The sequence below is a fragment of the Bos javanicus genome, chromosome 27 (assembly GCF_032452875.1).
Source record: "Bos javanicus breed banteng chromosome 27, ARS-OSU_banteng_1.0, whole genome shotgun sequence".
NCBI lineage: Eukaryota > Metazoa > Chordata > Mammalia > Artiodactyla > Bovidae > Bos > Bos javanicus.
This window is the reverse complement of record NC_083894.1, coordinates 2,590,735-2,617,670: the sequence shown is the minus strand read 5'-3', so window position 1 is coordinate 2,617,670 and position 26,936 is coordinate 2,590,735. Positions and strand designations below refer to the sequence as shown.

Genomic DNA, 26,936 nt, shown 5'->3' with positions numbered 1-26,936 from the left:
AACAACCCTCACCATATGGTATTGTAAATAGATGGTCCTAGAGGTAGAGTCTCCTTCTGCAGGGAAACCTAAAATAAAGGAGATGTTTGAGTTGAGTATTGATTCTTGCCTGGGAAATCCCACAGACAGAGCTTGGTGGGCTGCAGTCCATGGAGTTGCAGAGTCAGACACGAAACTAAGTGACTAACACTTTCACTTTCAGAGTGTGTCAAATAGAGACTTGATACAAACATATTCTGTGGCAAAGGGACCAGTCTTGGTTGTTGGTGTTACTAAGGGCCCTGAATGTCGCCCACTCATCACACCCCACCTGCCGATCCTCACAAAGATTCAGACACCTGCTACAACACTATAGTTTCTCCGACTTCCACAAAGACACTCAAGGATACCCCCCAGAATTGCTCATGGAAGGAAAAAAGTCTCATTTGTGGGAACTCAAGTGTGTTCCTTCATGAATATGCCAGATCTAGAGATTTAAATGCATATATCAGTTTTTACTGCTCAGCCATTAGCCTGTTTCCTGCACGTAAGGGGATCTGATCCATCTGAAATTTCGTGACCATTTATTAACACTCGGGTGGAAGTTTATAAACTGGCTTTAAAAGTCACTGCCAATAGGCCTTTAGCCCCTCAGCTGGAGTTACTGGTGGAGCCTGCAGAATGAAGCAGACTGCATTTCTCAGTCTCCTGCAGGTACAGCATAGTTGTAACGCTTCTTATTTTATTTTCAGCAACGAGTGCCAGTAATCACAAAGCAAATACAGAGGCTGAAAAATTTGGTTTGCAGATTTTGTAAAAATGTGTGGGTGTATTCACTTCTAATCCCCAAACCAATATTTAGTATTTTTCCTGATACAAACTGGCACAGTGAAAAGAAGGTGACCTTAAAATAGGGGATTCTGGGGTGTGGGAAATGTGTGTGTGTGCTGAGAGTGTGAGAGAGGGGCCTTGTGACAGGAGGCACACTTGTTCAGTTCCTGTGAACACCCAACCTCTACAATGGGAGATGCAGGCTCTAGGTCGGCCCAGACCAGGACACCCTGTCACCTGGGAGCCAGGGTGCCCAATGGGTCTCCTGGAGGAGCAGGTGTCCGTGGGACCAGGGGAACTGGATTCAGTTCCCAAATCACAGAATTTCCTTCTGAAATTGCATGAGTCTAGGTAATTATAGGAGACTCTGGCACAGGTTCAAGACACAGACTCTGACCCTGTCTTGAAAGAAGCATTTGGTCTGTGCATTCACTGTGTGTTCAGGGACAGCTGCTAACTGACCTCTGACACTTTGTGTCCACCGCTCAGTGAAGTCACCCCTGAAAGGCGGTACGATTTGTCAGGTTGCAGGCCGTGATCATTGCAACATCAGAGACAAGGTGCAGTGCAAAGAGCTCACCTGGACAATGCAAAATCCTATCCATGGGGAGACCCCATCTCTGAAATACACCTGCCCGGGGCCCCCTTCCAGATGCCTGGATGCAGTAGCAGGTGTGGGGGCTGAAGGGTGGAGGGATTCCACTCATCCCAGGGCAGAGTTCAGAATAGTCACTCCACTAGAAACAAGCTGGCAAAGCTTTTGTTCTGTCAGGCAACTGTATGGTCGGTCTACAACCCATACTAAGGCATCTGTCAATCCCAAAGGAAATCGACCCTGAATATTCATTGGAAGGACTGATGCTGAGGTTGCAGCTCCAATACTTTGGCCACCCGATGTAAAGGAGCTGACTCATTGGAAAATATCTTGATGCTGGGAAGTACTGAGGACAGGAGGAGAAGGGGGTGACAGAAGATGAGATGGTTGGATGGCATCACTGACTCAATGTTTGAGCAAGCTCACAGAGATAGTGAAGTACAGGAAAGCCTTGTGCACTGCAGTCCATGGGGTTGCAACAAGTTGGACATGACTTAGTGACTGAAAAACCACAATGGCATCTGTGTGTAGAATTTGGACAGTAACCTTCCAGAACTGCTGCCTGGAGAGGCAGGGCCTGTGGAGGCCCTATCCCCCCATTGTGGGATAGACACATCACACCCAGGAAGATCCAGTTCTACTGGCCCATGTGCTAGACGAAGCTGATTGATATCAAGGCCCTGGCTGGTGGCTTCTCTGTGCTTCTGACCATGAGCGGGGCTCCCACAGGGGTCATGGCTGCCATCCACCATGTCCAGTTCCCGCTCCTGATGAGTTTGCAGGAATCCCTGGACCTGGGAGGAAACCGAGAATCCCCTGTGGGTCCCTTGTTCTCCTTGGGTTTGACTCATGGCCTCCCCAACACAACTTCTGAGAGTTGACCCGGCCTCTACTCTGTGTTTTAGCAGAATTTGTTCCATGGATTTTATTCCTACTAATTCAGTTTTAGAGAAAGATTGTTAAAAGGAGTTATGTCTTCTGTTTGGGACATCTAACTAAAATATAGTAAATAAAAACAATACCACTGTCATTACATCTGAAGTAGCATAAACTTAAAGACCAGTGATCTTGCAGCTTAAGGCACAGAGGACTCATTCTGCAGATGAGGCGAAACCTTCAGACCCTTGTGACCCAATCTCATGTATAGAATCTCAGTCATTCTGGAATTTCATGGAATTCCCATTCCATTGTGCAGTTCATCTTAGCCGGCCAATGAATGATGTTTCCCATGGTTTAGGGTGTGAGACAGAGTCACTTGTCCAGAACTGAAAACAGCCACCCCGGCATGGAATTCCTGATTCTGCTACTGACTCTCAAGAACAATTTTAAGCTGTTGGAGACTTACCCACTCCATAGTAATGCTTGTCCTCAGCAGGGAGAAAATGGAGAATTAAAATGTAAAGTTCTAAGAATGTGAAAATAATAGAATTTGTAATTCATACTTAAACTAAAAGCAAATCCATCCATTCCTTTAGTATATATCTCTCTGTCAGTCAACCCATCCATTGAATTAAAAATCACGTGCAGTTACAGTTTTACAGTATTCTACCTAAATCACTTGCTCCTTTCTAGCCAGAGCTCTCAGGTTCTGGTTTGTGGCAGATTATTAAATTCATGAGTCGGATTGAAGTAAAAACAAAATAATCCACATGCTCTTCACTCTGAGATTTTCTGCCCACACTTTGATGGAACCATTTCTGACGCATTTGTCAGGAAATCCAGCCTCCTAACCCAGGTGCAGTAATACTGGCTGCAGAATTGCCTAAAAGCATTTAGCGATCTTGTTTAAGCTGAAGCCAAATGCTAATGAAAAAGAAACAAGCAAACACAAAACCCAGAGGCCTGGCATCCCAGTGTGAGGTCTCCCAGATAATCACATCACTTTATTTAATTTAGGAGATACTTCTCTTGAAACGTGCAGGGCTGCCCTCATCCCTCATCTCAATTCTCTCTCTCTCTTTTTTTCCGGTTAATAGAGTTTCTTGCCCTTTCTTTGCTGCTGATTGTGCTCAGTAGAGGGTTTCCCAGGTGGTGCTAGTGGTAAAGAACCTGCCTGCCAATGTAGGAGACTAGAGACATGGGTTTGATCCCTGGACTGGGAAGATCCCCTGGAGGAGGGCATGGCACTCACTCCAGTATTCTTACCTGGAGAATCCCATGGATAGAGGAGACTGGTGGACTATAGTCCATGGGGTTGCAAATAAATGACTAGAGCAACTTAGCACGCATGCACCAGTGCTCACTGAAATACTAATAGCTAAATGTAGCCAAAATTGGGGAAGTTGCACAACATAGAGTGTGAAATGTGTAAGGCTGTAACCTAAAAGGCTAAAATGGGTGCGCTTCTGGAAAATGAATAGTTTGGTCCCATAACTCCATAATCTTCATTTTAACTGAGACTATAAAAATAAATCAAATCCAGGTTCTCAGTACAGGGACTCGACGCCTTGGTCTGGCTAATGGTGTGCTCCGTTTAGGCCTGCAGTTGTCTCTGTCGGGGTGTGTGATGCCCGGCTTGGCTGCATGCCTCCTCCCCACTCCTCACCTCTTTAAGATGAAACTCCCTGGGATGCTTTCTGTGTCAGACCTCTGAGGACGGTCTTACTCCTCATGGAATCCCCAGCCCCAAAGACACTGCTGGCCTGAAAACATGACTCCAATGGACGTTTCCTGAAACTGGATTTATTTTATAACACAAGTCCTTCCTCTAGAATTTCACTAATAGTTCAGGAATCTAATCTCTCCCTGGAAATCCCTCCATACCTTTCCGTGCTACACATGTTCAATAGGGTTACGAAACTTACGTTAATTCCAAGTGTATCTTCCTTTCTTTTGGCTTTTATTTACCAGATAAATACCATAAAATATGAATGAAAAATAAGTAGAAGAAATGAATGGAGAAACCATAACTAGGGGATACCCTTTAACAATTTTCTATTTGAAATATTACTTATGTTCCCACAACTGTTGAGAAAAATTAAGCTGAAAAGCAAAACATATAAAATATATATATATATTATATTTATATAAATGGAAAACCTTTAAATACTGTTTGTATTCAAGGCTGTTAGTTACTTGACAATAAAGACAAATTATGAATGCATTACTTCTATAATTTTTTATTGATATATAGTCCATTGACATTGTGTTAATCTCTTCTCTACAGCAGAGTAACTCAGTTACACATGATGCATAATCTGTTTCACATTCTCTTCCATTCTGGTGTATTCCAGGCTGTTGCATGTAGCTCCCTGTGCTAAACAGTAGGACCCTGTTGTTTGTCCATAAATGTGCTTTTACAGAAGACACACTCTCCAGCGTGTATTTGTTGGTTTTGTTCATTTTCCAGCCGGCCACTGTGGCTCCCCGGACCCCATCGTGAATGGTCACATCAGCGGCGATGGCTTCAGTTACAGGGATACAGTGGTGTATCAGTGCAACCCCGGCTTCCGGCTCGTGGGGACTTCTGTCCGGATATGCTTGCAAGACCACAAGTGGTCCGGACACACCCCAGTCTGTGTCCGTAAGTACCTTCTGCGAACTAATTCGGGCGGTGTTGCCCTTAGGGGTGTGTTCCTTTTGTCATTAAGTTGTAGCACAGACATGTCTAATCTCAGAGGAGAAGATGGAGAGCTGACGGGAGAGAGAGAACACGGGCACTCCCCCACTTCCATCTCTGGTCCTCCTCCCATTCCAAGTTTTCCCAGCCCTCTGCCAGCCTCCCATCCACGTTGCATTTGCTCACAGCTCATCTCAGATGGGTCCCAGGATGAGGATGTCAGGCATTTATTCCCCTAGACGCCATCACAGGACAACCAGGTGGACACCCCCTCTGACTAGTGGAGGGTAGGGCTGCTGAGCCTGAGTCTGCAGGTCAACTTCGCAGGTGCCCCCCGAGTCCACCTCCAGTCTTCTGTGTTGTGTTGTGTTTCTGTCATTGCTTCGTCAAGAACACAGACAGCTTTGAACGCAGTCCTTCCTTTTGTAGAAGGTGAAACTGTACGTAACAATTGTCCTCAAACTTTCTAACTTCAAAGGCAAATGCCAACTCCTATTTTTAGAAGAGAGTGTACCTCTATTGCAAATTTCCTTTTAAGCCAATTTTTCCTAACATATTAGGAAACATTGATGTAAGTTTACGAAAGTGATGGATCTTCTCTGTGATAGTGCTCTGGTAAATGTACAAAGGTCAAGGGTGAAAGTTTTACTTGAAAGGGAAAGTGGTTGACAAGATAAGTGAGAAGAACACCAGTGTTACAGCTGTAATGTGTTTCTTTTGAAAGGGCCAGTCAAGAGTATCTTCATGATTTGTGTTACTGTGATTGTGGGCATCAAAGGATGACAGTTGACTGCATAAACAGGGGATGTCGAAGAAAATAGGATTTGAGCATGCACACATTTTTGCTAATTTCATGATGTTTACATTGATTTGGGAATAACTTATACATACGTAATTTAAATTTTCAGCTAAATTCCTTTAATGTTTCAAAATGAGAGTTCCACAAAATTAGCTGATGTTTTCTAGGGGAAAAATATTCAAAACTCATGATTAACAGAAAATTTTTTCATCTTGTTTTTCATTGTTTTATTTCAAAATTACTTGATATCCCCTCATGAAGTAAATAAGAAATAATTATGATTATGAACAAAAGCAGGTGCTGGTTATTTTCCACAATTAGTTATAATAAAAACCTGTGGTTCAACCCATGACTCTTTCTCCTGGTTTCTGCTTCCAAATATAAACACAATCTGTAACATATCTGATCTGCTGTCAATCCTCTAATTAACACGTTTAACACATATGATATGTATGAATGAAGAATTCTAGGTGAAGGTGATGACTTGTTCATCTTCTGACCACCATGTGGACCTGTGTTCCTCCACAGCCATCACCTGTGGACACCCGGGGAACCCCGCCCACGGGCTGACCAATGGCAGCGAGTTCAACCTGAACGACATGGTGAACTTTACCTGCAACCCCGGCTACCTGCTGCAGGGTGCGTCTCGAGCCCAGTGTCGGAGCAATGGCCAGTGGAGCAGCCCCCTGCCCACCTGCCGAGGTAGGAGAGCCCCCGGTCAGCGGGGGCAACCACACACCAGGGGGTCTGTCTGCCTGCTTGGAGGGTTTCTGCACCCACTTTCCACATGGTGGAATAACGTTTCTGAGGATGACACACAAATCTCTCCATGGTCTCTGGTCTTTGGCCAGATATTCAGTCATAGAAGCCTGGGACTCTGTGCTTCAAAGACTTCTTCCATTTATCCTTCTCCTCACTTGGGCGGTAGAGATATCTCTACCACATATACTCCATGCCCTTGGTCCTTACAATTCTAGACTTAAGGATGTACTTAAGAAGTTCTAACTGCTTTTAGATCTCAAGTTTTAGATCTCAGGGCTTCCCTGATAGCTCATTTGGTAAAGATTCCACCGGCAGTGTGGGAGACCTGGGTTTGATCTCTGGATTGGGAAGATCCCCTAGAGAAGGGAATGGCTACTCATTTAGTATTCTGGCCTGGAGAATTCCACAGACTGTATAGTCCATGGGGTCGCAAAGAGTTGAACACAGCTGAGCAACTTTCGCACTCACACTTAGATCTCAAGTTTTAGAAATTTGCTTCTTTAAAAATTGTCACACAGATTTGGATTAACACTTAAATTTCCAAGGAAATTATGCTCTGTAGTTTTTGAGTTTTTAAGAGTTTAGAGAACTTGGACATTGACAGATTCATCTTGTAGTCTTTAGTTCATGCTGTTTAAGGTTTTGCTCCAATTACCTTCCATTAAAACATCTCTCATACTGAAGGTGAACATTCTTCCATATGAAGGTAAAGTGTTATTTCTGTTTGTTTTTGGTAGTAACAGTATTAAAGCCAGACACATACAAAGGTCCTGTGCTCTGACAATCACCCACCTTCCCACTGGGTACACAAGGGAGCTCTATTCAAAAGCAACAATAGCAGGATGGGAATTCAGGCTGTGCTTCAAAAGGCAGTCACTTGAAATTTGGCTACCTACCTATCCATGCTGGCAAGCATCTATATCAGAGTGCTTCACTGCAGCTCAAAAACAGAGTAATGCCTCCTCATTCCACTTCCCTCTAAAACTCCCTTTTCAACATGAGAAAGTCTTGCCATGAAGAGCAGACCCCCAGGTTCCCTGTTCTCACTGTCTCCAGAAGGCAGGCTTCAGGTTTGTCCTATTGGGGGAGGAGAAGTGAAGTATTAGTCACTCAGTCATGTCTGACTCTTTGCGTCCCCACAGACTGTAGCCCACCAGGCTTCTCTGTCCATGGGATTCTCCAGGCAAGAATACTAGACTGAATTGCCATTCCCTTCTCCAAAGGATCTTCCTGACCCAGGGATCAAACCTGGGTCTCCTGCACTGCAGGCAGATTCTTTACCATTTGAGCTTCAGGGAAGTCCTGGGGAAGGAAAGGGGGGAGTATCTCATGGAGATGCCCCTGGTTTCTCATCCCAAAGCTCATGCTGGTCTCCTGACAATGTGGGGCATCTGGCCAGCCTGTACATTGGCAGGTTAACCTTGTAGATTACATGTTATCATTAAATCCTATTAGGCAGGGGCAGTGATTGGGATGAATGGAGTTAGGGGATGTCTGGAATGTGTGAGCTGGCACAACTGGTTGGCTTCTACGTATGTCTGGCCCCTCCCCTTCAGTGGGACACTCCAGCGGCCCCTAGTGCTTCCTGAGCATGGTGTAGGCATGGCTGTGATAGCCATGGTGAATCATTCACCCCCTCTCACAGGGAAACACCGTGCCCACATGTCTGCCCGGAGCCCTGGGCACTTGGATGGCAGTGGAGAGACTGGGCAATGGTATCCACCACTTGTTCCAGCAACTTCAGAGATAAGCTAAAGATTCAGTTCAGTTCAGTCACTCAGTCAGGTCCCACTCTTTGCGACCCCATGGACTGTAGCACGCCAGGCCTCCCTGTCCATCACCAATTCCCAGAGCCTACTCAAACTCATGTCCATTGAGTCGGTGATGCCATCCAAACATCTCATCCTCTGTCATCTCCTTCTCCTCTTGCCCTAAATCTTTCCCAGCACCAGGGTCTTTTCAAATGAGTCAGCTCTTCACATCAGGTGGCCAAAGTACTGGAGCTTCAGCTTCAGCATCAGTCCTTCCAAGGAATATTCAGGACTAATTTCCTTTAGGATGAACTGGTTGGATCTCCTTGTGGTCCAAGGGACTCTCAAGAGTCGACTCTGTGGGAGAGGGAGAGGGAGAGGGAGGGATGATTTGGGAGAATGGCATTGAAACATGTATAATATCATATATGAAACGAGTCGCCAGTCCAGGTTCGATGCACAATACTGGATGCTTGGGGCTGGTGCACTGGGACGACCCAGAGGGATGGTATGGGGAGGGAGGAGGGAGGAGGGTTCAGGATGGGGAACACATGTATGCCTGTGATGGATTCATTTTGATATATGGCAAAACCAATACAATATTGTAAAGTTAAAAAATAAAAAAAAATGGATAATGCCAAAAAAAAAAGTCTTCTCCAACACCACAGTTCAAAAGCATCAGTTCTTCAGTGCTCAGCTTTCTTTATGTCCAATTCTCACATCCATACATGACTACTGGAAAAACCATAGCTCTGATTAGAGGGACCTAGCTAAAGGTTAAAAAGCTTTAATCAAACTGTTTTCTCTATCCACTATGACAGGGAAAGATAGCTCAAGTGTAAGAATGATTAAAAATGGAGGCGCATAAATTTGGGTCCAGTTAATCTTCACAGGGGGTTATGGCATAGCTGTGTCTTTGATGTCTTAGGCTTGAAGGGATGTCTAGATCCATTCCTTCAGAACCCTTCTCCTCAACCTAACATTTACTAAGCACCAACTGTGTTCTGAGTGCTATGCGATACACTATCAATACAGAGCTGGCTGAAATAATTCATACCTTTAAGCAGGTAATAATCTAGAGATTAGGGCTGGTTAATTAGGGAGAAAGGCCCCCAGCTACTGAGATTGCCCACTGGACACAGGAAAGATGGAGTAAATTCAAAGAGCAGGCTTTTAATTATCAAAATATCTTTTCTGTACCTCATTTTCCTTTGTCGTAGCTTAGTTGCTAAGTCATGTCTATACTCCTGTGCAAACTCCGTGGACTGTACCCGCCAGCCTCCTCTGTCCACAGGTTTTCCCAGGCAAGAATACTGGAGTGGGTTGCCATATCCTTCTCCATCATTTTCACCCAACTTATGCCGAAGCAATGGCGAAGAAATCAAATGCCTGTCATTTAACAATAGTTCTTGGTGTTTGGGGCTTCCCTTGTGGCTCAGCTGATAAAGAATCCACCTGCAATGCAAAAGACCTGGGTTCAATTCCTGGGTTTGGAATATCCCCTGGAGAAGGGAAAGGCCACCCACCCATCCCTGGAGAATTCCATGGACTGTATAGTCCACGGAGTTGCAAAGAATCAACACGACTGAGCAACTTAGACTTTCACTCGGTGTTTTACAATAGGTGCTGGTCCTTTAGCAGTCCATGGCTCAGTGTGAAGGAGGTCAGGGTTCTTTTTAATGACTTCAGTGTTCATTTTGACTTGTCTTTTCTTCCTGCCTTTTCTTGGAAAATTGGAAAGAACTTATTTTTTTAAATAGATTTTTTTTTAGATCAGTTTTAGGTTCAGAGCAAGATTTAGAAGAAGGTGCAGAGGTTTCCCAGTACCCCTTGCCCCCACAGTGCACATCCCTAATTATCAACATCCCTGCAAGATGGTGCATTTATTAATAGTGATGAACCTACGTGGAACACTTGGCTGCGCTGAGTCTTCGCTGCTGCTTGGGCTTTTCTCTAGTTGTAGTGAGCGATGGAGGCTCGCTAGCTGTGCTGCTCAGGATTGTTTTGTGGTGGCTTCTCTTATCGCAGAGCATGGGCTCTAGGGCCTGAGGGCAAGCTCAAAGGCTTCGTCGCCCCTTGGCTTGTGGAACTGTCCCAGGCCAGGGATTGAACGTGTCCCCTGCATTGCAAGGCAGAATCTTAACCGCTGGACCAGAAGGGAAACCCAGGGTTTTGGTTTTAACATAGGACCCATGGCTTTGGACAGGTGTATGATGCATGTGGCTTCCCAGGTGGCAGTGGTGGTAAAGAACCCGCCTGCCCATGCAGGAGACATTAGAGACTTGGGTTCGATCCCTGGGTTGGCAAGATCCCCTGGAGGAGAGCATGGCACCCACTCCAGTATCCTTGCCTAGAGAACTCCATGGACAGAGGAGCCTAGTGAGCTACTGTCCATGGGGTCACAAAGGGTGGGCCATGACTGAAGCAACTTAGCACGCACACATGAGGACAGGTAGCTGTGATTGCTGTACCTGCCCAGTATTTTCACAGCCCTTGTTTAGCCTCCTCAGCCCTCCTTCCCCTCAGCACCTGGCAACCCCTGATCTTTTTACCATCTCTATAGTTTTGCCTTTTCTAGAATGTCAAGTTGGAACCACAATATGTAACTATTTCAGATCTGAATTTTCATGTAGTGTATGCATTTAAGTTTCCTCTATGCTTTTTATTGGCTTGATGGTACGTTTTTAAGAATGAGTAAAATCCTATGTCTGGAAGGATCACAGTCTATCTGTAGATTTACCTCCTGAGGGACATCTTGGTTGCTTCCAAGTTTTGGCAACTGTAGATAAACCTGCTGTAATCATTCCCATGTAGGCTTCTGTGTGGACAGAAGTTTTTAACTCCCTTGGGTAAATATTAAGGAACAGGATTTCTCGGTTGTATGGTAAGAGTTATGTTTAATTTGGTAAGAAACCTCCAAAATGTCTTCATAACTAGCTGCACAGTCTGATCCCCACCGGCAGCGATGAGAGTTCCAACTCCCCATCAGGTCAGCATCTGCAGTGTCCGCGTTCCGAGTGGTGGCCATGCTGATAGGTGTGCAGTGGAATCTCGTTGTTGTTTAATTTGCATCTCCCTGATGACATATGACCTGCAACATCTTTCCATGTGCTTATTTGCCGTCTGTAAGTCTTCTCTGCTGTGGGGTCAGTTACGGCCTGTGGCTCATTTTTCAGTTGAGTTGTTTTCCACTGTTGAGTTTTAAGAGTTCTTTTTCAGTTTTGGGTAGCCATCCTTTATTAGCTGTGTCCTTTCTAATATTGTCTCTTATCCTGTGGCTTGTCTTCTTATTCTCTTGACCCTGCCTTTGGAAGAGCAGACCTTTAAAATGAGTACTTAATTTTAAAAGCTGGCACCTCCAAAACCTCTGATAAAAGGGGAGATGACTGACAAGTATTGTCATCCCAGCTTCGAGGGGATTAGAAACCCCCCAGCAAGCCAGATGCCTCCTGCGCACATTTTCTGTTATTCTCTGTTGCTTTGTGTTGCTTCATTTATGAAGTATGGGGTACTGTCTAATTCACAGAATTTACATGAAAATTATTCAATGAGGAAAAGCATGGTTTCAAAGAGGTCAGACTCATAAGGATAGTAAAGTGTCAGAAAAAAAAAATGACAAGAAATTTTAAAAGTTTAAATTAACAGAAATAACTCCCCTATTAACACAATTTTCCAGAGATTCTCCATATGCCCTGCACTATGGCCTGATTCTTCTCTGTGTGATTCCTTTAATAATTCTCCAGAAGGTCTAAGGTGTTGTATCTTGTGTAAGCATGCTGGTGTGCTTCGTTTCTTCCCCCCTCCAAATGTTGAATACAGTTCCCCCATGTCTAATCTGGCGAGGGGGGGTCAATGAGCTGTGGAATCCTGAGCATGCATGCTCAGCTCCTGAGTCGTGTCTGACTCATTTCCACCCATGGACTGCGGTCTGCCAGGCTCCTCTGTCCATGGGATTTCCCAGATAAGAATACTGGAGTAGGTTTCCATTTCCTTCTCTACAGGATCTTTCCAACCCAGGGATTGAACCTGTGTCTCCTGTACTGGCAGGTGGGTTCTTCACCATCTGAGTCCCCTGAGAAGCCAGCCCTATAGTATTTGGTTAATGATGGGAAAGAGAAACTCCACCAGAACTTTGGAATGAAACTCCAGGTAAATCTGTGCTCAAGTGAGGCTGGTGTAGATGCAGATTTTCAGTCTCTCCACCTGGAGTCACATTTTATCCTCAGACTCAGCCCTACCCATAAAAAAGCTCAGACCATGCCTGATGCATTTGTGATACATCAGATCACCGTCATTCAGGAACTGGGGAAGATTGAAGGCAGGAGGAGATGGGGATGACAGAGGATAAGATGGTTGGATGGCATCACTGACTCAATGGACATGGGTTTGAGCAAACTCCAGAAAACAGTGAAGGATAGAGGAGCCTGGCATAGAGGAGCCTGGCATGCTGCAGTCCATGGGATCACAAAGAGTTGGAAACGACTGAGTGACCGAACAACAACAACATACAGGAAATGACTCAACCCCCAACGCTACCTTTACAAACAGGACCAGGAAAATAAATAAATTAAAAAGCCACCCTTTTCTACTAATAGTGATATCTTTCTGGAGTAAATAAGTTATATGGCTGCAGACTTTAACACAGAATGAAAATAGACGTTGTCATATCTACTCTAAGAGTCAGGTTTATGTCTGCTGTTTCAAGGCCCTGTTTCTAAAGAAGAGCATTCTCTGAGTCTTTGTCTCTTAAATTCCAAAATACGTGTCAAGTTCAAGGACAAGAAATGAGGTAGACCCAAGTCTGACAGTCTTAGGATAAGTCACAGTGTTTTATTTCCTCATGTAAAAATGTTTGTGTTACAGGCAAACATTAGGAGGTTTTATTTTTTTTTCCTACAGTTTTGTAGGATTGGTCATTTTAATGCAGAGAATATATGTCCTTTGCTGTTACATACATAAGAGTAAAGAAAATTAAGAAACTCTGGGGTGAGTGAAGGCTCTGTTCTGCTTAGAGAGGAATGAAAAGGGAAACAAGCAAACAAAACAAAAGCTTATTAAACTTGCATAACTGAATCTGGAACTGTTTACTTCAGATTGGGACTCTTAACCCACATGGCTGGGACTCAAACCCAGTCAAAACCCAGTTTTGGACCTGAACCTACGTGGCTGGGACTCAAACCCAGCCAAAACCCACAGTACCTGGTTTCAGGACCTAATGAAGCTCAGGTTCTTGATGTCTCATCCTGGAAAGAATTCAGTGAGAGACAAAGTGATAGGTAAGAAGTTAATTTATTCAGATACAGAGAGAATCACACTCCACAGACGAGGGTGGGCCCTGGCAGAGGGTGAATGCGGCCACAAAATTTGGTGTGGTTAGTTTTTATAGGCTTGGTAATTTCATATGCTAATGAGTGGGAGGATTATTCCAGCTGTTTTTCAGAAGGGGTGGAGATTTCCAGGATTTGGGCCACTGCCTACTCCTTGGTCTTTTAACAGCTCCATGGAACTGTCATGGCACTTCTGGATGTGTCTTTGACTTGTTGATGGAGGATTAAGGTCTAGTCTTGTCTGTCATCTTGGTCCCATTTGATTCTGATTGGTTTATGTTGTGTTCTTGGGCTGTGGCATCCTCTCAAAAGTTGTGCCCTGCCACTCTGCCTCCTGTTACAAATCCAGGGTCTTAGAGTTAGTTAATCCTCAACTTCACTGGAGAACATCAGTTTTCTTCTACAACCGGGCAAAGAAAGTCTGGGTTTCTGTGCGTTCTAAGTAAACCAGCACATGTGACACACTTATCACAGTGCTTCACGCATAGAAGGTTCTCAGTCTCCCCACCCCCACCCCCACCTGTCTCTGAAATTCAACTAGAATCAATAGCAATCAATTAGAATGTTTCTTCTTTATCCAACCTGAATGTCTCATTACACCTAAAATCAGTTTCTTTATTCTTATCAGTTATTGATAAAAAATGAAAGGTAACCTTCATATATTTGAAAAATCCTCACAATGGGAGAAGGCGATGGCACCCCACTCCAGTACCCTTGCCTGGAAAATCCCATGGATGGAGGAGCCTGGTGGGCTGTAGTCCATGGGGTCTCGAAGAGTCGGACACCACTGAGCGACTTCACTTTCACTTTTCCCTTTCATGCATTGGAGAAGGAAATGGCAACCCACTCCGGTGTTCTTGCCTGGAGAATCCCAGGGACAGGGGAGCCCAGTGGGCTGCCGTCTATCGGGTCGCACAGAGTCGGACACGACTGAAGCGACTCAGCAACAGCAGCAGCATAATAAGTTGTTTTTTTTTTTCCCCTGTGACCAGTAATCTTGTATTTAAATTTTGATTCATGCAGTTAGTAAACAAGCTGAAAACATTTATTCTGTGCAGTACACTGAACACTGCAGAGTCATCTCACCTTCAATTGTCCTCTCAACTTTGCATAATCCCTTCTATTGGAAAACTTAAAAACAAATATTACTCAAAACTCTAATCAACTATGAATGCTTTTTTTTTTTTTTTTAATGAGTGAACTAATCCTTACCCATTTTTTTCCCACTGCCAAAGAATTTAATTTGGCTATAGTTTCCATTATGAAGCATCATTTTCTTGTATTTCCTGTTTGTGATCAGATTTTTAATGAGCCATAAAAGAAAATAAGAAATAAGCAAGAAACAGGAGTAAACATAGAAAAAGAAATGTAAATACAAATTGTAAGATAGAATGAAAGAATTAAGAAGATAAGGAAACCGTTCTTTCCTCCCTCCTCTCTCCCTCCTCCCTTCCTGTCCTTCCTCCCTTTTCTCACAAAGCTCTATGTCCACTGCAGGAGGTTCAGGAGTCCTCAGGTAGTTTGGAGCTCTGATCCTTACCTAGCTCTGGTATAGCCACCTTTGTGACCTCAGACGTGTTGCTGATCCATTACATGAATGTTTTAACCCCCAGTGAAAGTGAAGAGGAACTAAAAAACCTCTTGCTGAAAGTGAAAGAGGAGAGTGAAAAAGTTGGCTTAAAGCTCAACATTCAGAAAACTAAGATCATGGCATCTGGTCCCATCACTTCATGGGAAATAGATGGGGAAACAGTGGAAACAGTGTCAGACTTTATTTTGGGAGGCTCTAAAACCACTGCAGATGGTGATTGCAGCCATGAAATTAAAAGACGCTTACTCCTTGGAAGGAAAGTTATGACCAACCTAGATAGCATATTTAAAAGCAGAGACATTACTTTGCCAACAAAGGTCCGTCTAGTCAAGGCTATGGTTTTTCCAGTGGTCATGTATGGATGTGAGAGTTGGACTGTGAAGAAAGCTGAGTGCCAAAGAATTGATGCTTTTGAAGTGTGGTGTTGGAGAAGACTCTTGAGAGTCCCTTGGACTGCAAGGAGATCCAACCAGTCCATTCTAAAGGAGATCGGTCCTGGGTTTTCTTTGGAAGGAATGATGCTAAAGCTGAAACTCCAGTACTTTGGCCACCTCATGTGAAGAGTTGACTCATTGGAAAAGACTCTTATGCTGGGATGGTTTGGGGGCAGGAGGAAAAGGGGACGACAGAGGATGAGATGGCTGGATGGCATCACAGATGCGATGGACGTGAGTTTGAGTGAACTCTGGGAGTTGGTGATGGACAGGGAGGCCTGGTGCGCTGAGATTCATGGGGTCGCAAAGAGTGGGACACGACTGAGCAACTGAACTGAACTGAAACACAAATGTCCTCCAGGACTCCACGTGGGCTGTGTGTGTGGTACAATGTTTCCCTTTCTCTCCAGCTGAGGACTTCCTGTTCTGTGTCAGGTTTTAATACCTGAACATCAAGGCCAGGTCTCTGTGCTTAGCGTATTGAGGGGTGTGATGCTGGGATGTGGGGAGATGCCTACAGTGAGTCTGCTGCTGGTTTTGCTCTGATGTGTTACCCTCTGCTAGACACTGTGTCTCCAACTAAAAGAATGTAGCAGTTGCCACAGGTCTGAAATGTGGGCAAGAGCGTGGCTCCTGCAGCTGCCTGTTCAGCCCTGGGCAGTCAGAGTGCAGACAGTCCCGGCCCCTTCTCTCCTCTGCACCTGTGGTGGCTGGTCCCCTCCCCGACACCAGCAGGCGCTCAAGCTCGAAGAACATGTCCCCTGTCCCTGTGGTTTCTACAGGGGAAAACCTCAAACCAGGGGCTACGTTATTTTACATTGTCAGGTGGTGCTAGTGGTAAAGAACCTGGCTGCCAATGGAGGAGACATAAGAGATGTGGGTTCAGTCCCTGGGTTGGGAAGATCTCCTGCGGGAAAGGCATGGCAACCCAGTCCAATATTCTTGCCTGGGAAATCCCTGGATGGAGGAGCCTGGCAGGCTAAAGTCCATGGGGTCACAAAGAGTTATACACGACTGGGGCGACTTAGCACAGACATTTAACAGAAATCACTGCAGGCACATATTGAAGCATTAGTGCATGTGATGGGGGTAGGGGGTGGAATTAGTTTGTGAGTCCCAGGCTGCCCTAAACCCTCATACTCGCATACAAAGACTTTAACTTCAGCCATTTCTACTTTAAAATTTTCATAATGTAAAAATATAACCAGGAAAATTAATTTTAGACTTTACATTGAAGAAGCATATTATTAGGAAGCAGTTAAAAGCTATCAGTCTCATGTTTAAATTGCTGTAGAAGCCAATATGTTGCTCAATATTTTTTTGAAGCCTGGTGACCCAGAGCAGGAAGTGGAGATCGTCAAGGCTGCAGGATTTCACGCTAAGCCTTGGCTGTGAGGCTGTCATCTTACAAACTTCCCAAAACCACGAGGAGGAGTTCACCTTCTCTGCAGTCTGTTTCGTTTGTAAATATTGTTGTTGTTGTTTAGTTAGCTGTGTCTGACTCTTTGTGACCCCCTAGACTGCAGCCCACTGGGCTCCTCTGTCGCCCTGGGATTCCCCAGCTGAGAACACTGGAGTGGGTTGCAGTCCCCCCACTCCAAGACTGTAACCGTAGAGCTGCATGTAAACTATGTGTGGTGTGCTTCCCTCCACAGTGGTGAACTGCTCTGACCCAGGCTTGGTGGAAAACGCCGTTCGTCACGAGCACCAGAACCTCCCCGAGGGTTTTGAGTATGGAGTGACTGTTGTATATCAGTGCAAGAGGGGCTTCTACCTGCTGGGATCCTCTGCCCTCACCTGCATGGCGAATGGCCTGTGGGATCGCTCTCTGCCCAAGTGTCTGGGTGAGTGGGGTAGTCTGGCCTTCAGAGAACACTGCCAACACAACATATGTAGTTTTTTTTTTTTTTAATACTATTGAAAAAGGTATTGATTTTTTATTCTCTCCTCCTGACCCCATCACAAATCATATTAGTTTTTATGATATATTTAAGAAGGCAAGGGACTCAGTCAGCTCCGCCTGGACCTTGTTTTCCCTGTGTCTGCTCATCAGTGCTCATTTCCTGCTTCAGCCTGGCAGGTGGGCAGATCCTCTGGTTCACCCAGGTGCCAGCAGCCTCCAGACTGTGCCTCTGGCAACACACTGCCTCCCTGGGGACCCAGGTTCAGAGATACTGCAAAAGGCTATAGTATGGAGTCTCCATCTATGGACCCAGTATCTGTGGCCAGAAGAGTGGAGCACTCTGGGGGCCTCATTTGTCTCATCAGCACTTCTGGGACAGTCCAGTGTGAGCCTGATAAAGAAGACGGCACCCTGGTTGGCACTTCCTCCTGACCCTTAGGTTTAACCAAGAGGAAGAGCGGGGTGCTCCTCTGGGCAGACAGAATTACAGGTCATAGCTCTAACTTCCCAGAAAACGTTATTCACAGTATGCAGATAAGCAAGGACGTTTTCTTTTTCACCCCAGTAGCTACCTTATTACTTTCTTTCCTTTGAAATAGCATATTGTCCTTGAGTTCAAAGAGAATCATCTTGTGTCTTTTTAAAACAAAGTCTGAAAATGAAGGAAAGGGAGTCACTCTCCTTGGTCTTTTAAAAATCAGAAACAAAACCATTCTTAAAATCAATATATTTTTAGTATTCATTTTTCATGCATACAGAAAACGGGAAATGACAATTACATTATAAATTAAAATACTGAAAAAAGGTGGTAGTCCATTTTAGTCCTCTTGATTACAGCATTTTCAGTACATTTTCAGAGTGGACTGGTGCTGGAGACTTTTTCCCTTCAAGTCAGGGTCCCTCAAAGCCCTTTGAATCTGCCTGGAAACCTGTGTCAAATTCTAAGTGTAACAATACAGTTAATTCTTATGGAGAAAGAAAGCGATGACTTTCAAAAACAAATGTACAAGTTTATTTGACCAAAAATAAATAAATAAATAAACTATGAATGTGGTACAGTTCTCATCAAATTTCATGTGTTCTGGTTTTCCATGCCTTCACACATGGGAACTTTTCAGAGAAATCAGTTTTATTTTCTTCCCAAAGATTTGCCTAGCCTCTTCCGCAGCCTCCCCCAGACTTCCATTAGTGGTTGTGATAATGCCCCTGTGCCCCAGACCTCTAGGAACCAGCTTTTCACTGATCTCGTTTTCCAAATTGGTGAGTTCCCACTGCTGTTATCATTAACCGCTGGAGTTATGGGAATTTGGGAACACATGCTCTCCAAGGAGAGCATTTTTACCACAGGCTCTGCAGCAGCTGGCCACCCTCTCTATTTGTGATGTTGTATGGTTCACTGATTTTTATTTTCTCTTTTATTTCACCTGGAACTGATCATTCACCAACCATGTCACTGATTCTGCTCTAGTTAGCTTCTTTTTAGGACTCCAGATAAACTCCTGTTCTCCAACGAGTGGATGTCAGGATGAGAGAGTGTCAAGGGAGGGCGAATGTGACTCGGGGCACTGGGGCCTTTCTGAAACCTGCCTCTTTGGTTGGTGTCGCTCTGCGGTTGCCGATGACCAAATGCAATCTCTCTTGGATGTAAAATCAGGTCCCTTTGGATCATTTCCGGCACCCTCAGTCCAATTAATAGCTTACAGTGAACGATGTTGAATTCGTGATCTCTGAAGAAGATTTAGCTTCAGAACCAGGGACTATGCTTGATCACTCAAGATATTTTGTATAGCAGAGTTTTATTAAAGTATGAAAAGGGGCAGAGAATGCCTCTGACATAGACATCAGAAGGGGGACAGAGAGTGCCCCACTTGCTAGTCTTAGGAAAGGGAGTTATATACTTTTTAAATTGGTTATTACAATAAATCAAAAGAATGTTTCAAGTTTGTAAAGATCTTACTAGATGCACTCCCACAATTTACATTTTAAGATAAAGAGATTAGTCAGAAAGTTTTCAAGAAGGAGAATGTGTCCTCAAGCAGGATACATTATTGTTATATAATCCATAGTATAGAGTTTAAACTGAGTTGTTTGTTGTATAACCATCAGTTCTAGGCTTAAAGAAAAAAAAATTTTTTTCTTTTATATGATTAAGACTATGGAATGTAGAGGGGAAAAAAAAAAAGAGAGAGAGATGTTTGTCCTTTCCTCCTCCTTGAGAACTCCAGACCCCTCTCTCCTCCTGAGGAACCCGGGACTTCTTATTAACCTGCCTCTCATTCCTCCCTTTTCTTTTAGGAGAGTTATGTTGCCAAGGGAAAGGGGCATTGTTTTCGTTTCATAACTACTTCCTGGTTTTGAGAGGTGTCGTCCCTAAATTGTTGAGGCAACATATTCTCCTAACCCTCATATTGAGGGTCTCAGATCCCAGGGCCCCAAGTAATAGTTGAAGGAGGTCATGGTACTTGTAGGAGCCTGGACAATCATTTGTAACTTAAAAACTCAGACAGTTAGAAACAAACCCCATTATACAGGTCTAGATGTAAGGCAAAATAGTCATTAAACCAAGTTAAACCATAATCAAATTTAAAAGTCACATTATGTCCAGAGTTACATCAGTCCATCTTAGGATTGTTGGATGTCATTGCAGAGTTAAGGAAAGTCCTTTCCTTGTTGAGGAGAAACACACCTTGTTAAGCCTTCAATTGATGAGCAGGAGAGTGTTCCACAGACCCAGTAGTTAGACCAATTGTGGAATACAGCGTAGAAATGAGCCCAGGAAAAAAAGGCATTGTCTTGAGGGTCAAACAGCAGACTCAGGACTTTTGGATTCAGCAGAAGCAAGCCCACATATATTCTCAGGCCCATCTCAGTTCCTGGCTCAAACAGTGGCTTGTTTGACTCAAAGGCTGGGGCAGGAATTAACCTCTTTGTAAACTCTGTTGAAAAGCTAAAAGCTGAGTCACATAGTTAATTCTAAGGCTTCCAGATCTATGACAATATCTGTGCACAAAAAAGGTCTGTCACAGAGACACTCCCTTCTTCTTAGGGGCAGCTCAAGCCCTCTTTAAAGCTATGGGTAAAACTTTAAACCAACAGTCTTGTGTTTCCTGAGTTACCTTATGCAGATTCCTCAATAATGTCATTAGCCTTTTTAACCTTTTCTGAAAATTGGGGTCTCCAGGAACAGTGTAAGTGATATTCTATTCCTAAAGCTTTTGACACCCCTTGAGTTACAGCAGGTTTAAAGATGGAGCCATTCTTGCTCTGAACTTGAGTTTAAGATCCCACATACATCATGAGAAGTCAGTATAATAAGATTTTGTCCATTAGTAAACTTATGAGCTTTAGTCATTAGCAAAACAAAAGTAGCAATTACCCTTAAGCAATGTGGCCATAGCCTTTTTTCAGTAACAAAGTAAACTCTGATCCTGTGGGCAAGCTCAAGGCAGGAGCCTACAAGAGAGAAGTTTGAAGAGCCTTAAAAGCCTTTTGAGTCTCTGGGGGACCAAACCAGCTTGTTGGTTTGGGCCTGCTAAGTTTCAGTTAAAAGTTTATATAAAGGCCCAGCAAGTTCCCCATAACCCAGAATCTAAATGCAGCAATAGCCTGTCATGCCCAAGAATCCTCTCAATTGTCTTAATGTCATAGGTAGAAGATGATTTAATAGAGGTTTAACTCTAGAAAGCAACCTTCAAATCAGTGACTGAAATATATTTGGCTCGTCCAGGAACTTCAGACAATAAGGTATAAGGATCAGGCACTTATTATTTATATATCTTAAATTAGTCTCTATTTATCAGTTGACATTTTTACATCCAAAATAGCAGTGTTGTATGGACTATTACAGGGAATTAATAGCCCCTGTTCCTTTAAATTTTCGAGGATGGGTTTTAACCCTTCCTTAAACTCAAGCTTTAGTGGATACTGCTTTTGATATGGAAATAGGTGAGGGTCTTTGAGCTTGATAACTACAGGAACAGCATTGTGCTAGACTCACAGTTTTTCCATCAGCCCACACTTTAGGATTTACATTTTGTTCAGTTAAAAAGAATGGGTTCCATATTTATGAAAACAGAGGCCTGGACCTTGTTCTGTATATCCTTCCCCAAAACGGGTGAGGGAGACTCCCAGCACAATTAGAAACTAGCACAGAGTCCAGCTGCAGCTTAAAGGATGACTGACACAATAGCATTTGGCTCGTCCTGACAGCCGCATTACAGTAGTGGATCAGGAGGAAAGCAGGCCAGGGGCTTCCATGAGCACAGAGAAAGTTACCCCAGGGTCCAAAGGAAAATTGACTGATTGGCCCCCACAGTTACTAATACCCGGGGTTCTTCAGGTGTAATTAGGAAGGGGGCTTGCTTGGACACCCCCAGGCACCTTCAGTCCCCATTGTCTTGAGAGTCCGACCTCTGGGGCCTATACCTTGGAGGGCAGTCTCTCCTCCAGTGTGGTCCTTTGCAGACCAGACACAGAGCTGGGGGTGGCTTAGATGCCTGAAGGCAATCCCACTTGAGATGCCCCCTCCTTCCCACAGTAATAACAAGTCCATCCCTTTTCACCTGGGTCCCTCTGGGCATTTTTCCTCAGACTGTTTCAAATCAGGTCTAACAGCCATTGTTAGGGCTTCAGTCTTTGGCCTGATTCTTTTTTCTTCCTATTTTCTTCCTCATATTTTCTACCATAAGACACTGTCTGAGCCAGCTGCAAGTTTTTCTAAAGACTGATTTGGTCCAGGTGCTTGTTTTTGTAGCCTACAGTGGATAGCTAGAGCTGACTGAGTGAGAAATCTATCTTTTAAGATAATTTCTCTCTCTGTACTTTCAAGATCAACATCAGTTTTCATTCCAGTCCCAAAGAAAGGCAATGCCAAAGAGTGTTCAAACTACCACACAATTGCACTCATCTCACACGCTAGCAAAGTAATACTCAAAATTCTCCAAGCCAGGTTTCAACAATACATAAACTATGAACTTCCTGATGTTCAAGCTGGTTTTAGAAAAGGCAGAGGAACCAGAAATCAAACTGTCAACATCTGCTGGATCATCGAAAAAGCAAGAGAGTTCCAGAAAAACATCTATTTCTGCTTTATTGACTATGCCAAAGCCTTTGACTGGATCACAATAAACTGTGGAAAGTTCTGAAAGTGATGGGAATACCAGACCACCTGAGCTGCCTCTTGAGAAACCTATATGCAGGTCAGGAAACAACAGTTAGAACTGGACATGGAACAACAGACTGGTTCCAAATAGGAAAAGGAGTACATCAAGGCATATATTGTTACCATGCTTATTTAACTTATATGCAGAGCACATCATGAGAAACGCTGGGCTAGAAGAAGCACAAGCTGGAATCAAGATTGCCGGGAGAAATATCAATAACCTCAGATATGCAGATGACACCACCCTTATGGCAGAAAGCAAAGAGGAACTAAAGAGCCTCTTGAAGGTGAAAGAGGAGAGTGAAAAAGCTGGCTTAAAACTCAACATTCAAAAACCCAAGATAATGGCATTCAGTCCAATCACTTCATGGCAAATAGATGGGGAAACAATGGAAACAGTGACAGACTATTTTCTTGGGCTCCAGAATCACTGCAGATGGTGACTGCAGCTATGAAATTAAAAGACACTTGCTCCTTGGAAGAAAAGCTATGACCAATCTAGATAGCATATTAAAAAGAAGAGATTTTAATGCCAACAAAGGTCTGTCTAGTCAAGGGTATGGTTTTTCCAGTACTCATGTATGGATGTGAGAGTTGGACCATAAAGAAAGCTGAGCACTGAAGAAGTGATGCTTTTGAACTGTGGTGTTAGAGAAGACTCGAGAGTTCCCTGGACTACAAGAAGATCCAACCAGTCTATCCTAATATTCATTGGAAGGACTGATTTTGAAGCTGAAACTCCAATACTTTGGCCACCTGATGGGAAGAACTGACTCACTGGAAAAGACCCTGATGCTGGGAAAGATTGAAGGTGGGAGGAGAAGGGGATGACAGAGATGGTTGGATGGCATCACCTACTCAATGGATGAGTTGGTGATGGACAGGGAAGCCTGGCATGCTGCACTTCATCAGGTCATAAAGAGTTGGACCTGACTGAGTGACTGAGCTGAACTGAACTGATAAGAGTTTAAACTGAGTTTTTTGTTGTGTAATCATCAATTCCTGGCTTTAAGAAAAAACATTTTATGTGACTAAGAAATGTAGAGAGAAAAATAAAGATGTTTGTCCTTTCCTCCTCCTTGAGAATTCCAAACCCCTCTCTCCCCTTCAGAGACCCAGACCCCTCTCTCCTCCTCGGGAACCCCAAACCTCTTATCAACCTGCCTAGGAATTGACTGTCTCACAGTTAGCTTTTTGATCATGTATAATTTTTTTTAGTGGTTAACTCTAAAAATTTTGGACTTTACAAAAAGAGAGACAGAAGTCTTTACCATCCTGTGGTATTCTAGATTTTTCCTTTTTGAGTAGTAATTATGATCAGATGATGGGCCTCATTTGGTATAAAGAAATGAATGGAATACTTGGGTTAAAAATTAATCAGTAATTTATTATTACTTTTTAACTTAAGCATTTTATTTTTATTAAAATAAAAAATTTAATATATATATATATCTGATTCACTTTGTTGCACAGCAAAAACTAACATAATATTATAAAGCAACTAGACCCCAATTTAAACGTACTTAAGACAAATACTAACAAGAAAAATTTGTTAGAATGGTCTCTCTAGACATGTGATCTGGAAGAGGGAGCAGATTTGACTGAGTTTTGTCCCATGCAAAGCATACTAACTGAAGAAATAATGGTGATAGCTTTGACGGATCTCTGGTAGTCTCTACCATTTTGTATGAACACCGCTTACTTAGTATACGGCTAAGGGCAGATGGAAAAATTTAGGTAGATGACTATCTTTTTCAAAATCTCAATGTCAATTTCTACCTTCAGCAAAGCTACCTTAATAAAAAAACAAACAAACAAGAAGCTTCACTGACGGACCTTTTCCTGGTCTTCAGTAATGTGTGAGGGAGGGTCATCTGGAAGTTGATGCTTCTCATCCACAGGGTACCAGGGATGTGTTTTCGTTAATAGGCGGTGATCATATGAGTCTCTGAAGTACAGTGACCAACACAGAGCAACTTAACAGGAACAGTGTACTTACTGATTATTTTCTCTTCTTCTTAAGTGATATCATGTGGACACCCTGGCGTCCCTGCCAACGCCATACTCACAGGAGACCTGTTCACCTATGGGGCCATGGTCCACTACTCGTGCCGAGGGAGCCGCAGTCTCGTGGGCGACAGCAGCAGAGCCTGCCAGGAGGACAGTCACTGGAGCGGAGCCCTGCCCCACTGCACAGGTGGGCTGGCGCGGGCAGTCGTCCACTGCGCGGACACGGACTGGCGGCGCCCGTCTCCAAAGTGGTTACTAACCCATTTCAGCCGAGCACACCCCTAGGACACATCGCCAGTGCCTGCGGCTTCTTCTCTTTGAATGAATGCATGTCCCAGCAGGGTTTCTCCTGCCGGAGCCCCGGGAACCTCCCACCCCTGACTAGGAAGCCTGCTTGCCTTGACTCAGCTTGCCCTCCCTTTTCTCTCCTTCTGCTTCCTCTAAGTTCTTCCACATCTTTCCTATCTCCACCATCAACAATCACATCGGTCCTGTTTGGAAAAGAAATCATCTTAATTCTTCCATGAATGTTTCATAATAACTCAGTGGATCAGACCTCTTATTTGATTTTTTTATTCCCAACACACCTTCCCCCATCTCCTTGTGGGCATCCTCACCAGCATTTCCAGTGAGCAATTCCTGCACTCACTGTCCCCAGTGTTTTGTTTCTTCCAAAGAATATCAATTATTGTCACTACCATATTTTAATAAACTATTTTGATTTTAGTTACATATAAACAATTTCTTAGAGTCTTCTACTTTTTTTTTCACTTTTTAAAAAATTTTATTTTATCTTTTAACTTTACAATATTGTATTGGTTTTGCCATATATCAAAATGAATCCGCCACAGGTATACAAGTGTTCCCCATCCTGAACCCTCCTCCTTCCTCCCTCCTCCCTCCCCATACCATTCCTCTGGGTCATCCCAGTGCACCAGCCCCAAGCATCCAGTGTCGTGCATCGAACCTGGACTGGCGACTCGTTTCATATATGGTATTATACGTGTTTCAATGCCATTCTCCCAAATCATCCCACCCTCTCCCTCTCCCAAAGAGTCCAAAAGACTGTTCTATACATCAGTGTCTTTTTTGCTGTCTCGTATACAGGGTTATTGTTACCATCTTTCTAAATTCCATATATATGCATTAGTATACTGTATTGGTGTTTTTCTTTCTGGTTTCACTCTGTATAATAGGCTCCAGTTTCATCCACCTCATTAGAACTGATTCAAATGTATGCTTTTTAATGGCTGAGTAATACTCCATTGTGTATATGTACCACAGCCTTCTTATCCATTCATCTGCTGATGGACATCTAGGTTGCTTCCATGTTCTGGCTATTATAAACAGTGCTGCGATGAACATTGGGGTACACGTGTCTCTTTCAATTCTGGTTTCCTTGGTGTGTAGGCCCAGCAGTGGGATTGCTGGGTCATAAGGCAGTTCTATTTCCAGTTTTTTAAGGAATCTCCACACTGTTCTCCATAGTGGCTGTACTAATTTGCATTCCCACCAACAGTGTAAGAGGGTTCCCTTTTCTCCATACCCTCTCCAGCATTTATTGCTTGTAGACTTTTGGATCACAGCCATTCTGACTGGCATGAAATGGTACCTCATAGTGGTTTTGATTTGCATTTCTCTGATAATGAGTGATGTTGAGCATCTTTTCATGTGTTGGTTAGCCATCTGTTTGTCTTCTTTGGAGAAATGTCTATTTAGTTCTTTGGCCCATTTTTTCATTGTGTCGTTTATTTTTCTGGAATTGAGCCATAGGAGTTGCTTGTGTATTTTTGAGATTAGTTGTTTGTCAGTTGCTTCATTTGCTATTATTTTCTCCCATTCTGAAGGCTGCCTTTTCACCTTGCTTACAGTTTCCTTTGTTGTGCAGAAGCTTTTAAGTTTAATTAGGTCCCATTTGTTTATTTTTGCTTTTATTTCCAATATTCTGGGAGGTGGGTCATAGAGGATCCTGCTGTGATGTATGTCAGAGAGTGTTTTGCCTATGTTCTCCTCTAGGGGTTTTATAGTTTCTGGTCTTACATTTAGATCTTTAATCCATTTTGAGTTTATTTTTGTATATGGTGTTAGAAAGTGTTCTAGTTTCATTCTGTTACAAGTGGTTGACCAGTTTTCCCAGCACCACTTGTTGAAGAGATTGTCTTTAATCCATTGTATATTCTTGCCTCCTTTGTCAAAGATAAGGTGTCCATAGGTGCCTGGATTTATCTCTGGGC

At 43.6% G+C, this 26,936-nt stretch overlaps 1 protein-coding gene across 1 annotated transcript in view; it reads left to right on the top strand.

The window, feature by feature from the left end:
* The window catches only part of CSMD1 (CUB and Sushi multiple domains 1), a 2,072,278-nt gene that overhangs the window by 2,004,445 nt on the left and 40,897 nt on the right, over positions 1 to 26,936 (top strand). Inside the window, exons 53-56 of the mRNA XM_061404066.1 lie at positions 4,755 to 4,928; positions 6,292 to 6,465; positions 17,284 to 17,472; positions 24,716 to 24,889. Coding sequence (XP_061260050.1) covers positions 4,755 to 4,928; positions 6,292 to 6,465; positions 17,284 to 17,472; positions 24,716 to 24,889 — 711 coding nt within the window. The remainder of the gene's footprint in view (positions 1 to 4,754; positions 4,929 to 6,291; positions 6,466 to 17,283; positions 17,473 to 24,715; positions 24,890 to 26,936) is intronic.